The 16,489-nt window shown below is 45.1% G+C and overlaps 1 protein-coding gene across 1 annotated transcript in view; it reads left to right on the forward strand.

Annotated features, from left to right (window-relative positions):
- CAPN9 (calpain 9) overlaps positions 1-16,489 on the forward strand; it is a 75,224-nt gene that overhangs the window by 40,926 nt on the left and 17,809 nt on the right. Inside the window, exons 7-11 of the mRNA XM_077168297.1 lie at positions 4,260-4,345; positions 9,422-9,499; positions 12,776-12,936; positions 14,013-14,170; positions 14,314-14,522. Of these exons, the coding sequence (XP_077024412.1) occupies positions 4,260-4,345; positions 9,422-9,499; positions 12,776-12,936; positions 14,013-14,170; positions 14,314-14,522 (692 nt within the window). The remainder of the gene's footprint in view (positions 1-4,259; positions 4,346-9,421; positions 9,500-12,775; positions 12,937-14,012; positions 14,171-14,313; positions 14,523-16,489) is intronic.

The raw sequence follows: 16,489 nt of genomic DNA on the forward strand, positions 1-16,489 counted from the left end.
CTCTCAAATTAAAGTTCAGCAAAGCTCAGAGGCCTGTCATTGCTCAGTCCTGTCTCTCATGCACAAGTCTCAACCCTGGTTTATAGAAGACTTGACTCTGGATTCTTTGGGGATTCTTTAGGAATTATAGCTATTTGCTTTGGTTCTTTCTGTCTTCCTTCCCTGTCCATACATGCCTTGCTGATTGCTCCAAGGCATGTTTTTATTTATATTAGCTCTTCTAAATATTATCCAAGTTACAACAGAAATCTCCCATTATCTTGGTGAGATGGCTTTTGCTTCCATTCGGTATACAAGGAACTTACCTTCCCTGAACATTTCACATCAATGAACCTCTTAAATAATGAACTGTGAGTCACATCTTGCACTCTGAAGTGGTTATACTACTCGAATTATTTTTACAAATCAAATATGCAATTTATGCCAAATACAAAGAGGATAAAATACTTGGACAAAGTCAAATTTTTGGTTAGTTGATGAGTAAAACCTTTTACTCCCATTATCTTTCCTCCAAAATCTTTCTGAAACACTTTTGTCCTCTCCCCTGCATGAGGACAGAGCATTAAGCTCATGATTGGGTCTTTCTTTTTTTTCTCCTTAAATTTTATTTTAAAAAGCTAGAAACACAAACAGAAGCCAGTGAATGAAGTGGATGGAGCTTAATCCAGACTCCAAATCCTACATTTCAAAACAAGTCCGAGGGACCCCTCTCCCCGCAGGTCATTACTGAGTGTGAGGAGTCACAGTAAGAGGGGCTAGGGCAGCTGGGGGATCCTCACCTGCCCCAAGGGCTTACAATGGCCTACTCTAGGGACCTCCTATGATTTCCCCACCCCAGAAGCCAAGGGGCCCCCTGGGGGTCGCCCCTAGGTAAGCTTTGCGGAGGAGCTCAGCTCAGGATGGAGCTGCCCCACATCAGGTCTGGAGGACCCTGGCCAGCCCCAGACCAACTGGAGCATCCCTCTCCTGGGTTTAGGGGTTGCAGTGGCAGTGAGGGATCCGGCTTGGAGCTGGGCCCAGCCAGAGATGGAAAAAAATTTGGGAAGGAGAGGTAACGGAGGGCCTGGGGGTTAGGGGAACAGGAGTGATTATAGATGGAGATACTCCTTTTCTAGTTCCAAATAGAGTGGATTAAAATATGCAAAACAGGGGCAATGCTTGGACCCCAACGGAATACCTCAACGCCTCTCCCCTTTCCCCCAAGTCACCTAGGTGCGTCCTGACCTCGCTTGCTGAGCTAGGTACCCCACCTCTGGGCGAGTGACCACCAGCAGTTGTGCGGACCCGACCTCCCTCCCCTCCTGCCCCGGCCATCCTGACCATGTGCTGGGTGGGGACGGCGGCCAGGGAGGTCCACTAAGCAATGTACGGGGCAAGTCTCCGAGCAGCCGCAAATAGGGCGATCCATGCAACATTTTCCGCCCCGGCGCCGTTGTGGGGGGCGGCCCGGGTAGGGGGGCCTTGGGGTCAGGGCGTGGCCGAGGGCGGGGTTGCGTCAATTGCTGTCAGCTGCCTGAGCGCGCCGTCGATGTTCTTGCGGTGGCCCTCAATCTCGTGGTCCTCGAAGCGGTCGTGGTGTTAACCCAGGTGGATGCTCTCCAGCCAGCAGCCCACGTTGAATTTGCTACAGAGTTGCTGCGGCTTCTACTGGAAGGGCCGGTGCGGGACAGGTCGGCGGGGTGGGTGGGGGGCGACCGCGAGGACAAGTGGATGCGCGCGCTCACCCTGCACACCACAAAGCGCACCTCCTTGGGCTCGTGCGAAATGAAGAGCTTGGACGACGTGAGGATGGGTGGGGGCAGGAAGACGAAAGGCCTCCCTGTGCCCCAGCACCCCCATCCCTCCACCAGCTTCACCCGGCTCGGAGCGACGGCCGGGTGGCACCCGGTAGGAGGCCCCGCTGCCAGGGCCTCCGGGGCTGCGCTGGGCTAAAACGGATGGAGATCAGCACACCCAGGCTGCTGAAGAGCCAACCTGCCCCAATGGGCGACTTCTTTGGTTGGGTCCAGCCGACCACCCAGGCCACCAGATGGGTCCTCCCGCAGGGACTAGGTGTTTCTGTTCAGCTGCTGCAGGCGGATGTGAGCTCACCGGTCACAGAGAGTTTGTCATCTTCAGGCCCAGGTTGCCTGCGATTCTCCACGGGGTCCCCCCACAGCTTAGACCTTCTCCGGAAGAGGTAGTGAGGGCAGGCAGGCCAGGCAGCAGAGTGGCAAGGTGCTGCTGGGCCGCGAGCTCGCTGTCAGAGGACTGCTTCAGCAGCAGGCCCTGGAGGTCACCGGCTTCTTCCTCTTGGGCTTGGGAGGCAATGGCGGCTTCTCAAGTAGAAAAATGTGTCCATTGGTGAAGGAGGTGTGGGTGTCCGTGAGCTCGCCGCTCTCTGAGCTTAGAGTGGACACACTGGACATGGCGGAAATGGTGTTCATGGTCTCTAAGTGGGGGGTCACTGGAACTGCGGTGACAGCCTCCTCCTACACCAGAGTCCGTGGCATAGTCCGGAGCAGGGGGCGGCTGGACGCTCGGCTTCCCTGAGGCCCGGCCAGGCACCGCAGTAGGCGAGGGGCCTGTCTCCGGCAGAGGGCGGGCAGCAGGACTGTATTGGCAAACTCTTTGGGGTGGCGGCACCAGCCCAATGCGGCAGGGTCCTCTTGGGTCTCCTCATAGCTGGATGGCAGCTGGGCAGACAGCAGGTTCACTGCGAGCACCACCTTTGGTTCCTCCTCTGAGCTGCCGTGGCCCAGTGCAGGGTCCATTAGGGTGGCAGTGGGGACCTGGGCTCGAGGGCTGGGCAGAGGCTCTGTCACTGCCACCGCCGCGGACTGTGCAGGGTGAGGGTGGGGTGGGGAGTTCAGAGCCGCTCCAGGAAGCTGTCTAGGCCCCACCCCACTGCTGGTGGCGTGCACAACGATGAGGCCGGCTGGACACTGCAGGGACGCGTCCAGAATGTTGAGGATTGTGGACTTCTCGTCATTGGGTGGCTTGCGCTCCTCTCCAGGGGTCTTCTCAGGCTTCCTGCGAGCAGGCACAGGAACCCAGGCCAGGCCACATGGGCAGAAGGCCGAAAGATGCTAGGCCTCCTCGCTCTGAGTCCCGGGCTGAACGTCCACGAACTGGGGCCCAAGGTGGTCGATGTCGTGGCTGTGCACGGGCATGGGGACAGGGAGGGCACCTGGGAGGCCAGAGCCAGCTCCCGGGAAGTGAGGGCCAGGGCCAGGGGTGAGCTGGGGTCCAGCGGCTTGAGGTAGAGCTCAAAGGCCCAAGGCTGGCACCAGGACTAATGGCTTCAGAGCACAGACCAGGAGGGCAGCAGCAGATCATGGCCGGTGGTAGAGCCGGTGCCCTGGATGCGCTCATCGATGGAGTGGGTGGGGAGCTGCAGGGGGTAGCAGGTCAGCGCTGGGGATGCTGCCCTCGGTGGTGCCCCCCAGACAGGAATACCCTGGAGTGGTGCTGCTTTTCCAGCCGCGGGTTCTTGACTGAGCCCTGGCCGCCAGATGTCAGGTGGCAGTCATCTCCAGAGGCATGGTGGAGGTGGCTAGGTCCGGGCCCCCGTTGCTTCGCATGTGGTCTTTCTTTCCCGGCTGAAGAGCCTGCCATCTCACGGCTGTCCCTCAACAGCAGGGATCCGCACATGACACCACAAAAAGGGAGGTTATTGGAATTAATCAGGATTTTGAAACTGTTTTGTTTATTGCTGTTGTTTAAATTCCCACCAGGGATTTATATTCTTATTTATCTGTGAGTAGAATGCTAAGGGTGAAGAAAATTCAGCAATAGGTCCACAGATATTTGGGGGACTTTTTTTTTTTTAACCTTTCACTGTGCTAGATGTCTGAAGATACACAGATAAAAAGTGTTGGTTCCTGTCTCTAGGGAGACTGCAAGCTAGAGAGAAAACACATCCATTTGAAGACTCATGTGAACTAATTTCTTGTTAGTTACATTTCAACTTTATTTCCCAGTATTCCAGGGCCATTAATCTAACATCATGTGTAATGTTAATAATGATCTTCAGTGGGAACTAGAAAATTCCAAGGGCTAATTCAGAATTGATGAGTTTTTTAAATCCCTTTAGCTGTTCTTGCCTCTGAGAGGATTAAATGGGGTCATCCTACTGCTGTGTTTTAGCCGAGAAACTAAAACCAGCCCCAAGCATACCTATCACACAACGGAGACCCATCCCAGAGCCCACAGGCAAAGTAGCCGCATCTCCCCTGCATTCATCATCTCAACATTTCCCTGTCACTTTTCCCTTCTAGGTAAACTTCGGAGGCCAAAACATCGAGCTCATCAGAGTCCGGAATCCATGGGGCCAGGTGGAATGGAACGGGTCCTGGAGTGACAAGTCAGTAGAGCTGCCCCATCTCCTTGGCTGTTTCCAGCCTGGGGTGTGTGGGGCCTGGGTGGGCTGTGAACAAAAGTGTGAAGTGGGGTCAATTTGTCCTCGTTTCTCCCCTGGCTCTTATTCAGTCTCCTTTTCTGTTTCCAGGGAACTTTTCCTCCCCTTTTGGCTTCAGGGCCCCCCCATCAGTCAAACTCATAATAGCTGTTTAACTTCTCACATAATTGTATTTATCAATGAATGTACTATATTCCATGGGGATATTTACCATGTTACACCTTAACTCTGATCCTGAAAGGCTTTATCTCCTATTAAATTATGAGTCACTCCAGTAAGCTGTGTGCGTGCAAGTGTGTGCATATGTTTTGGATAGGTGGGTAAGGTGGCAATGAGTATCCTTGAAAGACTGCTAAACAGAATGCTATAAGGATCTCCCCAAAGGCCACTGACCATTGGTCAGAGGTCCAGTGGCTCAGAAGAGAAATAGAGGAAGTGGAACAGGGGATTCCTTCTGTTATAAAGCAGTTAACTGGGATTATTTATTTGCCCTCTCCCCAATTACAGAGAAATGTCTGCTTTTCTGATATGTGTTCCGTCTTGGAAAGTGGCCCCAGAGAATCAAACCTTCCCTGAGCCATTTTTCCTCCATCCCCTCTGCTTGGGAGACAGCCCTCTGCTATCCTTCCTTGCCCCAGCCATGGTTCCTAAGGCTCTAGGGACCCCTGAAGCAAGTCCAGAGCTTGAGTAAAATGGAGCTAGTATTTGTCCTCAGTTCAGACAAAGCTGCCAGGTCACCCACTATCAGTTTGTCTGTGTTTCTATTAGTGAGACTCCAGCATTAGGACAGAGACTGCGGATGCCAGGCTGACCCACTACCCTCCTTGCTGCTCTTGTCCCATCTTCCCTCTCCCTTTCCTTGGCTTCTGCATTCTCAGGACCAAGGGGCATTGGCACAGAGACTGACTGAGAGCAAACCAGTATCAACATCCGGAAAAGAGTGGTGTACCTCTCTCAGCAAAAATAGAAAGATCAGAGAAATATTGAAACTAAGATGAATGAGACTGCTTCATATCATGATGAAATTTTAGTGTTCCTCAGATTAGATAAAGCAGTCTATAAAAGGAAAACAGCTTCTCCACACTCCCCACCCTGCAGAAAATACACAGAGGTAGTAATAGATGAAGCACTTTTTAACTGGGAGTCAGCATTGGAAACAAGCACCTGGGGGTAACAGCAGGACCTAGTCCTAGTGCCCCCGGGCTGTCCTCCCTGTCACAGGACAGTCGGACTAACCCTGCTTGCACTTCAGCATGGGTGAGCCTGGAGATCCTTGCACTGGGTGAAATAAGCCAGACTCCAAGAAGGGCAGAGACTGTGTGATTCCACTTTAGGCTGCCTTGTTTTATTGCGCTGCACTTAATTGAGCTTCATTTGTTATTGCGCTTCTCAGATACTGAGGTTTGTTTGTTTGTTTTAATATATTGACGGTTTGTGGCAACCCTGTCTCAAGTAAGTCTATTGGTGCCATTTTCCCAACAGCATGTCCATACTTCATGTCTCTGTCCCATTTTGGTAATTCTCACAATATTTCACTTTTTCATTATTATTATATTTGTTTTTGGTGATCTGTGATTAGTGATCTTTGATGTTTCTTTTGTAATTGTTTTGGTGTGCCATAAACTGCCCATTTATAACAGTGAACAATGTCCTCAGGCCTTCCTATTCCCTGAGATACAACGATATTGAGATTAGGCCAATTAATAACCCTACAATGCCTCTAAGTGTGCAAGTGAAAGAGGTCACATTTCTCACTTAAAGTCAAAAGCTGGAAATGATTAAGTTCAGTGAAGGAAGGCATGAAAGCCGAGATAGGCCAAAAGCTAGGCATCTTGTACCAAACAGCCAAGTTGTGAGTGCAAAGACAATTACGTTCTTGAAGGAAATTAAAAATGCTACTCCAACGAACACGTACTTGATAAGAAAGTGAAAGTCTTATTGCTGATATGGAGAAAGTTTTAGTGGTCCGGAGAAAAGATCAAACCAAGCATAACCTTCCCTTAAACCAAGGCCTAATCCAGAGCAAGGCCCTAATTCTCTTCAGTTCTAAGAAGGCTGAGAGATGTGAGGAAGCTGCGAAAGAAAAGTTTGGATCTGGTTGGTTTACAAGGTTGGAAGGAAAGAAACCATCACTATAACGTAAAAGAGCAAGGTGAATGCCAGAGACCTGGGTTTGATTCCTAGCCCACGCACTTCCCCAAAACAAACAAGCAAACAAACTAACAAAAATTCAACAAATGGTCCTGCAATAACAGGATACTCACATGAAAAACGAATGAAACGTGACCCCCACAAAACAGCTTACAAAAAAAAAAGTGCATGGTAAGGCAGCAGGTGCTGAGGTAGAAGCTACAGCAAGTTGTCTAGAAGATCTAGCTAAACTAATTGATGAAGGTGGCCACCCTAAATAGCAGATTTTCAAAGCAGCTGAAACAGTCTTCTATTGGAAAAAGATGCCACTCAAGACTTTCATGGCTGGAGAGGAGAAATCAATGCCTGGCTTCAAAGCTTCAAAGGACAGGCTGACTCTCTTATTAAGGACTAATGCAACTAGGGGCTTTACGTTGAAGCCGGTGCTTATTTAACCATTGCAAAAATCTTAACACCCTTAAAAATTATGCTAAATGGACTCTGCCTGTGCTCTATCAATGGAACAACAAATATTCCTTGGATAACAGCACATCTATTCACAACATGGTTTACTGAATATTTTAAGCCTACTGTTCAGTTCTGCTGCTAAAAAATATATTCCTTTTGAACTATTACTGCTAGTTGACAATGCACCTGGTCACCTAAGAGCTCTGATGGAGATATACAACAAAATTAATATTGTTTTCATGCCTGCTAACACAGCACCCATTCTGTAGCCCATGAAAGGAGGAGTCATATTTAAGAAATACATTTTGTAATAAATTGTGATTTCTTTGATGGGTCTGGGCAAAGTCAGTTGAAAACCTTCTGGAAAGTATTTGCCATTAAGAACATTTCAGATTCATGGGAGGAGATAAAAATACCAACATCAACAGGAGTTTGGAAAAAGTTGATTCCAACACACATGAATCTTTTTGAGGGGTTCAAGACTTCAGGTGAGGAATGAACCACAGTGTGGCAGCGGTAGCAAGAGAACTAGAATTAGAAGTGAAGCCCAAAAATGTGACTGCATTGCTACAATCTCCTGATAAAACTTTTAACAGATGAGGAGTTGCTTCTTAATGATGAGCAAAGAAAGTGGTTTCTTGAGATGTAATGTACTCCTGATGAAGATACTGTGAATGTTATTGCAATGACAACAAAGGATTTAGAATATTACATGAGCTGAGTTGATAAAGCAGCAGTAGGGTTTGAGAGGATTGATTCCAGTTTTGAAAGAAGTTCTGTGGGCAAAATCGAACAGCTATCGATACTATCCAACAGCATCATACGCTACAGAAAAATCTTTTGTGAAAGGAAGTATCAGTCTATGTGGCAAATTTCAATGTTGTCTTATTTTAAGAAATTGCCACAGCCACCCCAACATTCATTAACCACCACCTGATCAGCTGCCATCAGCATTGAGGCAAGACCTTCTACCAGCAGAAACATTATGACTTGCTGAAAGCTCAGACGATTGTTAGCATTTTTTAGCAATAACGTATTTTATAATTAAGGTGTGTACGTTTTTCTTAGACTTGATATGATGGCACACTTAATAGAGTACAGGATAGTGTAAACATAGTTTGTATATGCAGTAGGAACCAAAAAATTCATATGATTTGCTTTATTGCAGAGGTCTGAACTAAACCCACACTATCTCCATGATATGTCCATATACAAAATGTCTAGAATAGGCAAATTCATAGAGAGAGAAAGTGAAGCAGAAGTTACTGGGGGTTGGGGACAGGGATGGGGAGTATTGTTTAAGTGGTACAGAGTTTCTGTGTGGGGAAATGAAAAATTTTGGAACTAGATAGGCGTGATGGTTGCACAACATTGTGAATGTAACTAATGCCATTGAATTTACACTTAAAAATGGTTACAATGGAAATTTGTCTATTATATATATTTTACCACAATAATTTTTCTAAGTTATGAAATACTATGAGGATTTTGTACAACAACAACAAAAAGCACTGCTTAACATATCAGGCTGATTTGCTGGTTATCAGCCACATAAGAAATAATGGCTCAGAGTTTTTCTCTTTCTGCTCCGGCACTAGTGCTCTAGAAAGGTGTTCCTTTTGCATCTTCCCCTAGAATTTCTTGATCCCTCTCTCTGAAGTCAAATTATGGCCTAAAGTGTGTAAATAAAGTAGCAACATCAATTATAACATGATGGTAGTGATAACTTAATTGAACCATTTGGAGGTAGCTGTGGGATCATAGAAAACACAGTGAGCTTGGAGTCAGAGCTCCTGATTTTGAGGGACAATGATGACCCCTCAGTAGCTCTTCCCTGTGAGCATGTCTGTTGGCCTGTAAGTGTCCTTGTGTGTGTGTATGTGTAGACTGGGCAAGGCCTCTTCACAGATTGTAAATCTGAAACGAAGTCATGTACACAAAATACAAAGCATGAGGTCAATCTAAGGTGTTATTACTTTTCAGAGTGTCAGCTTATAAACAAAGAACAAGATCAAGCAGTTTGCCCCAGGTCACATGGCACATTGGTGGCAGACAAAGGCCTAAAGTTAGTCAACTCATGGCTTCCAATAGCATTCCATCCACCACCCTGTTGCTGTTCAATTCCTTGTGACTGTCTCATGATAATGTTCCATGGAGGACGTTCAAATGGTTCCATGGGATCTTTCCCCTCAGCAGTTAATGACATGTCCTTTTGGACCAGCCCATGTATTTGAAGGCTAGTGGCCAACTAGTCTCTAAATCCCTTGGCACATTTCTGGGGACCAGGAGTAATCACTGAACAGGACTTATTTCCAAGAAAACTGACATGTTGGATTCCTAGGGAAGGTCACTCCTCTGCTGCTAAAGTCAGTGTGGTTTCAGCTGCTGTTTTATGATCCCCTCCCTAACTCTGTTTACTTGTAGTTCTTCTGAGTGGTGTTCTGTTGACCCAGCTGAGCAGAAGCGCCTATGCCATACTGCTCTCGATGATGGAGAATTCTGGTATGGTGCTTGTCAATTTTTTTCATTACTGGATTATCTGCATCACAGGTATGAATGTTCCCCATTACCCTTGAGTGTAAGGAACATCACAGTTTGTTTTTTTAGAAGTCAAACACTTCTGCCTCAAATCTCTTATATCCACCTAGGCTCACAGGACATTTAATTTCAGTCATGTTTTGGGGGAACTCACTCCTCTCTAGGTTTGTATAAGAGTGCCAAGAGAGTTAGTGTCATCCAGGAGATGGGGGCAGAGCCTCTTGTGTCTGGTGCAGCCTCTCCCTCTGAGCTAGCCATCATCTGAGTCTGTATGATAAATCTGAAGTCAGGTCGCTCTGATGCTCACAATGTCTACACCCTCATGCCCAACCCGATGATGGGGGTCTTTGAAGGTGACTACCTTGAAAACACCTAAAAAAATACAGTGAAGAGAGTAGGAAACCTTCCTAATCTGGTCTTTCCCCAGGCCTGAATTCTTAATGAACCTTTGTTTCGAGGAGTTTCTTTCAATCTGATTTGTTGCTGTTTGAGGTCCAGAAGCACTTGATTCTTCCGACCCTGCAAGACCCCAAATTTGTGTTTTCTAGCTCTCTCCGCTTTCATACTCTCCAACTCATTGATTCTTGCCTGAGCTCATCTTCTGTCTTGTAACACCCTGTTAAATATGATTACAAATTAGCACACACAAATACTCCAGCTTTTTCTATTCTCTTTCCCCAGAGCACAGCGTTAGTAGGCATTTGTGCTGCCTTCAATATTCTTATAAGCAATGGTTCTACCAAATATTTTGTCAGTACACGATATGGATATGATCTTCCAGCTCCAGTATTTCTTTGTGTCTTCCCTTACTCTCTTTTTTAAAAAAATATTTTATTGAGAAATCTTCATATATATAGTCCATACATGGTGTACAATCAATGGCTGACAATATCACATAGTTGTGTATTCATCACCATAATCATTTTTTAGAGCATTTGCATTACTCCAGAAAAAGAAATAAGAAGAAAAAAGAAAAAATTCATACATACCATACCCCTTACCCCTCCCTCTCATTGACCACTAGTGTTTCCATCTACCCAATATATTTTACCCTTTGTCCCCCCTATTATTTTTTTTCTTCTAATTTTTTTTCACTCATCTGTCCATGCCCTGGATAAAAGGAGCATTAAACACAAGGTTTTCATAATCATACAGTCACATTGTAAAAGTCATACCTTTATACAATCGTCTTCAAGAATCAGAGCTACTGGAACACAGCTCAACAGTTTCACGTACTTCCCTGCAGCCACTCCAATACACCATAAACTAAAAAGGGATATCTGTATTATGCATAAGAATAACCTTCAGGATAACCTCTTGGCTCTGAAATCTCTCAGCCACTGAAACTTTATGTTGTCTTATTTTTCTCTTCCCTGTTTTAGTCAAGAAGGCTTTCTCAGTCTCTTGATGTTGAGTCCCATCTCATCCTGGAAGTTCTGTCCCATATTGCCAGGGAGATTTACATCCCTGACCCTTACTCTCTTGAACTCATTCCACTATAGTTTTTGCACACACCATTCCACTGAAACTCCCCAATTGCAAAGCTGATATCAGATATTTTAAAATTTTATTACGGCAGCTCCATTCTTTAAGGTGTCAATAACTTGGGATATCATAAGCTACTATAACAAATAGACTCAATGCATAAAAACTCAAACACAATAAAGTTTATGTTTTATTTATTGTAACAGTTAAAGAATCACATTCCTATTCTGTGGATGGTTTTCTCCATGCAGCGAATAAGGGACCCAACCTCCCTCCATCATGTAGCTCCACCTTCCCCCATGGTCACATGGTTATCTGCATGCAGCCACCAGCAAGGGGGGGAAAGAGGATATATTGGAGACAATATCCTCATTTCCTAAAAGCCTCAACCCAGAAGTAACACCTATTACACTTTACATTCCACTGGTGGCAGCTAGTCATGTGGCACCCCTAGATGAAAGGGATGGGGTACAGCCCCTGGCCCATTCTGGTGGATGAACTTTGGTGGCCTGCTAGCCATCTCTGCCTAAAGAACCATGGGGGGGAGGTCCCAAGAACTCTGTAGAAAACATTCAAGGTTCTTGAGAGCTTTATAAGCTGTTGAATTAAAAAGCAGAGATAAATTTACCCTGAAGTTTGAATGCAGAGAAACTCTAGGTAACGTCTGAATTAATGAATTATATAAGAAGAGCAAAAACTATTGGAGAAAAGGTGAGGTCAGGAGTTGGTATCATCACAGCAGTTGACAAATATGAGCAAGGGGTGGGCACCAAAGTTTCAAGTGAAAGCAACCTTCCACTTGCTTGTGGTTAGATGGCCTTAAATCTCCCCCTTGAATATCTAATATTTATCTCAAACTTATTGTGTTCAAAACTGAATTCCAGAGATTCTCACCCATGCTTACTCCACCCACAGCCTTCCCCATCTCTGTCCTTCCAGTTGCTCAAACATCTTGGGTTCATCCTTTGTTCCTTTCATTCTTTCCTCCCCCTATTCTAATCCATTAGCAAATCCTCTAAGATCTAGCTTTAGAAAATGTCTAAAATATGATCACTTTTTACTGCTTCCCTTGCTACCAGCCTGGACTGAGCCACCCTCATCTCTCACCTAGACTATTTTAAAAACTTCCTAGCTGGTATTTCTTCTTCTATTTTTACCCCCTGAAGTTTTTTTCTCAACAAAGCAGCCAGAGACTTATTTTAAATCTAAGGTGGATCATGCCACCTTCTGTTTAACACCTATCAAAGGCTTTCCATTTCCGCACAGTAAAAGTCAAACATCCTTATGATGACCTGAAGACCCTACATATCAGACCCACCATTACATTAGGGATCCTCTCTCTTGCTGATATCCTCACTCACCCTGTGCCTGTCTTGTTGGACTTCTTGGTGGACTTTGAGCCCATCGAGCACATACCTGCCCCAGGAGCTTGCTGTCATCTATTTTGTCCAGTGTCTCATGCTCAGGTCTCCTCTCAACACTCACCTTATCAGTAAGGCCTTCCCTTACCTATTTAAAATAGCTCCCCACCCCTACACTTCCATCCTCTGCCCTACTTTATTTTTCTCTGTAGCACTTATATACAGCCAACTTATACTTTTACCTCTGTTTTTGTGTTTTCTGTCTCTTTGCACTAGAATATAAGCTCCTTGAAATGAGTAGGCACTCAATAAATATCTGTTAAACAAATGAATGGATGAATTACATCTTCACTACCACTCTTCTACACATTGGTTCCCTCTACTTTGTTTGCAGGATGGCATATAAGGATTTCAAGTCCTATTTTGACAAAGTAGAGATCTGCAACCTCACTGCTGATGCCCTGGAGGATAATGCTCTCCACAAATGGGAGGTGACAGTCCATCAAGGAAGCTGGGTGAGGGGCTCCACTGCTGGTGGCTGCCGCAATTTCCTGGGTTGGTAGCTTGCTTGTCACTCTCTCTGCCATTCTCAAGTGTCCCAGGACATCAAAGGGGTCTGTGGCCCAGAAGGTTAGGAACTAGAACCATGGAGAAAGCCAGAAATGTCGAGTTAGTCTGACCTCAAAGACGGCTGGGGAAATAAAAGTTGCAGAGATTTAATAGGAAGAAGTTGGATGTGAACTGCTCAGGAATACTTCCTTGTTTTATTCCTTAGGTTATTTTCCATTACAAGTAATAGAAAACCCAACTCACACCAGTTTAGCAATAAAAACGATTTATTGGCCTACATAATTGAAAAGTTCAGAGAAGTAGTATGGGTTTCAAGGACAGTTCTCTCATGGCTGTGGTTCCATTTGTTTGTAATTCTTTTCTCTGCCCTCTTTTCTGTTGACTTTCTCCTGACTATTTTTATCGTCACGCAAGGGCTGCCAGCAGCATCCAGGGCTTCCTGGCCCTTATTCACATGCACAGAGAGAGTTCCCAGGGATCATCAAACTAAGGTTCTCAACTTCCCTCTCATTGGAAGTTCCTTGAGCCAGTACAGCATGGAGGAAACTGGGTTGATGGGCCTTGTTCAATTCCTGTGGCAAGAGGGATTAGCAGAGACCAATCAGAATTCAGCCCTGGAACTGAGAAAGAAGTCAATCCTACTTAGATTGCTTGGCCATTAAACAGTGGGTGGAATGGATGCTGAGGGGCCATCCACAAGCCCATTCCATTCTCCACTGAAATGCTAAATGGAAAAAAAAATAGAAAGGAGCCAACTTTTGCAGGCAAGAAACTGAAAAATATATTTTAAAAGATACATGGGATATGGTCCTAAAGAGAAGAAGAAAGAGATGGAAGGAAGAAAACATTGCATTTTCAAAACACATTATAGAAAATAGGGCAAAAGGGCCAGGGGGAATGCTGACAGAAATAGAAAGGGAAGAAACTATTTTCTCCAGTTTGGATGGATGGGGGGAGGGAATTGGAGTGGATATTGTGGGGGAGGGTGGGGGCGGAGAGAGAACGTGTCCTTCATTGTTGTTTAAGGAAGGAAAAAATAGTCTGTCTCTTTCAAATGGCAGATACCTTCTGGACCAACCCACAAATAAAATTATCCCTGACTGAGAAAGATGAAGGGCAGGAGGAGTGCACTTTCCTTGTAGCCCTAATGCAGAAAGATCGGAGAAAACTCAAGAGATTTGGAGTTAATATGCTGACCATCGGTTATGCCATTTATCAAGTATGTGGGACTCACACTGCTCTCCATAAACCAGTTCTAAATTCTTGGTTCCTCCTCTACCACATTTCTGATTCTCACTGGCTAGTCCCCAAAATGTGTGCAAAAAAGGAAAAAGAGTGCCCCCTCTTGCTTTTTCACTGCAGTACCCTGGCAAAGATGAACATCTGAACAAAGACTTCTTCAGATACCATGCTTCTAAGGCCAGAAGCAAAACGTTCATCAACCTTAGAGAAGTCTCTGACCGGTTCAAGCTGCCCCCTGGGGAGTACATCCTGATTCCCAGCACTTTTGAGCCACATCAGGAAGCTGATTTCTGCCTGAGAATTTTTTCAGAGAAGAAAGCCATTACCGAGTGAGTAACAGGATCAAGAATCATTCTTCATTTAGTAGTCTGCCGGGTGTTGGAACTGTGACTAACTGAGAAATAAGGCAGGAGGGTGTCTTAGCTTATTTGCAGAATGCGTGCATTTCCATTTTAACTCAGTTCTCCCTTCCTCAAACAAACCATTAAAAAGTTTACTTCTCCAACTGCTCCCAGAATCACATTCATGAGTCCTTCGTATTTCAGACCTGATTACCAAGAAACTTCCCGGGGAGGGAGCCCCATTTAGGAGTGTTGGCTTTATTTCTCTCCATGATGAAGGGAATGTACTTCAAGTTCCAAGAATGACATGTTCTTTCAACTCTTGTTTAAACAAATGATGACAAGTCTGCCTCCCATTTTACATGTACAACATGTTCTGCCACCTCTCCCTTGCAGTATCTTAGCAAAATTATTTCGTTATCAGTTACCTCTAAGAAAAAATTCCATTACTTCCCATTTGCCATTGGTTGCTCTATTACAGAAGAAAAGAGTGGTTCAAGATACAAGAGTCCATTCATATTCCCAGTGGAGGCATTTTAGTGATTGTAGAAAATGGCAAAATCCACTAGTTCTGTATGTGAAGTAGATAAATCCCCAATGCAGAATTGAACAAGATAGAGACAAATGCCAATACATTCTGCTCTAGTTTTATCTTTTGTTTAGTGGGGTAGAACTGGATTGTTGTGCACTGAAAATACTTCAAATTACAAAGTTTGAGTGGGTTTCCTGGGCTGACTTCAAAAGGCATGGTTCGGGATGGGAGAAAAAACATGGAACTATTAAAGTTTACCATCAGGGAATCCCCTGATACTGTGTTGAACTTTAGGGATACCTGACTCAATAGGCCATGCCCTTGATCTTGAGGCTTATTCTTATGGAGCTTATGTAGGTAGCAGAGAGGCTTAGCCTACCTATAGGTATACCTAAGAATTACTTCTAGAGGACCTCTCTTGTTGCTCAGATATGGACTCTCTCTCTCTCTGTCTCTCAAAGCCCAACTCTGCAAGTGAAATCACTGCCCTCCCCCCTAAGTGGAACATGGCAGCCAGGGATGAAAGTCTCCCTGACGTTGTGGGAGATGAATCCCAGGGATGAGTCTGGCCCTGGTACTGTGGGATCAACAATTCCATCCTGACCAAAAGGGGGGAAAGAAGTGTAACTAATAAAGTATCAGTGGCAGAGAGAGTTCAAATAGAACTGAGAGGCTATTCTGGAGGTTACTGTTACGCAAGCTTCAGTTAGACATTGCTGCCTGTCATAACCTGCCAAAATTCCCAATCCAGGACCATTTCAGCCAATCCTAAAGAACACCTAGGGCAATATATAAGATTCCACAAGGGTTCCATGTACTACAGTAACTTTCCAGAAACATACAACCTCTAAATGGGTTCCTGGACCAGATAAGTCCTAAAACCTAGAGGGCCCAGCCTCTCCAGAACATCAGAGAGTTCCATCTCCCTACCCCATTTTATTGACAGCCGCTTCCAATATGAAAAAATTAGAATGGCCATAGCCCAAACACCCCTAAAGAGAGGGATAGAAAGATCAAAGGTGATGGTGGAGTTGTAAAGAAAAAATAGGATTTAACAAGTGAATATAATTGCTGAATCATTGAATTGATCTCTTTTAGTCTCCAGTGTCTTAGAGTAGCTAGAAGTAAAAACCAAAAGTTATGGAATTGTAACCCATGTCAAATTCTAAAATATGTTCTACAGCTAAAGGAAAAAAAAGGTTTGTTTCTTTCTCTTGTGCTAAGTATAAGCAATAAAGCCCTTAATTTTTAAAAACTCTGCTGGAAAATTTTTCTCCAACATTTTCCAGTATCCTCATATGAGCTGAGGGTGAATTACCTTTTGTTCACACAAAGGCACACCATATAGTGAATCCTATATGCAATTCGATCATCTGTTGTGGGCAACAAAAACAAGGGAGAGAAAGTTGGTCTCTGCCAGCCT

Source organism: Tamandua tetradactyla, chromosome 7, assembly GCF_023851605.1.
Source record: "Tamandua tetradactyla isolate mTamTet1 chromosome 7, mTamTet1.pri, whole genome shotgun sequence".
Taxonomy (NCBI): domain Eukaryota; kingdom Metazoa; phylum Chordata; class Mammalia; order Pilosa; family Myrmecophagidae; genus Tamandua; species Tamandua tetradactyla.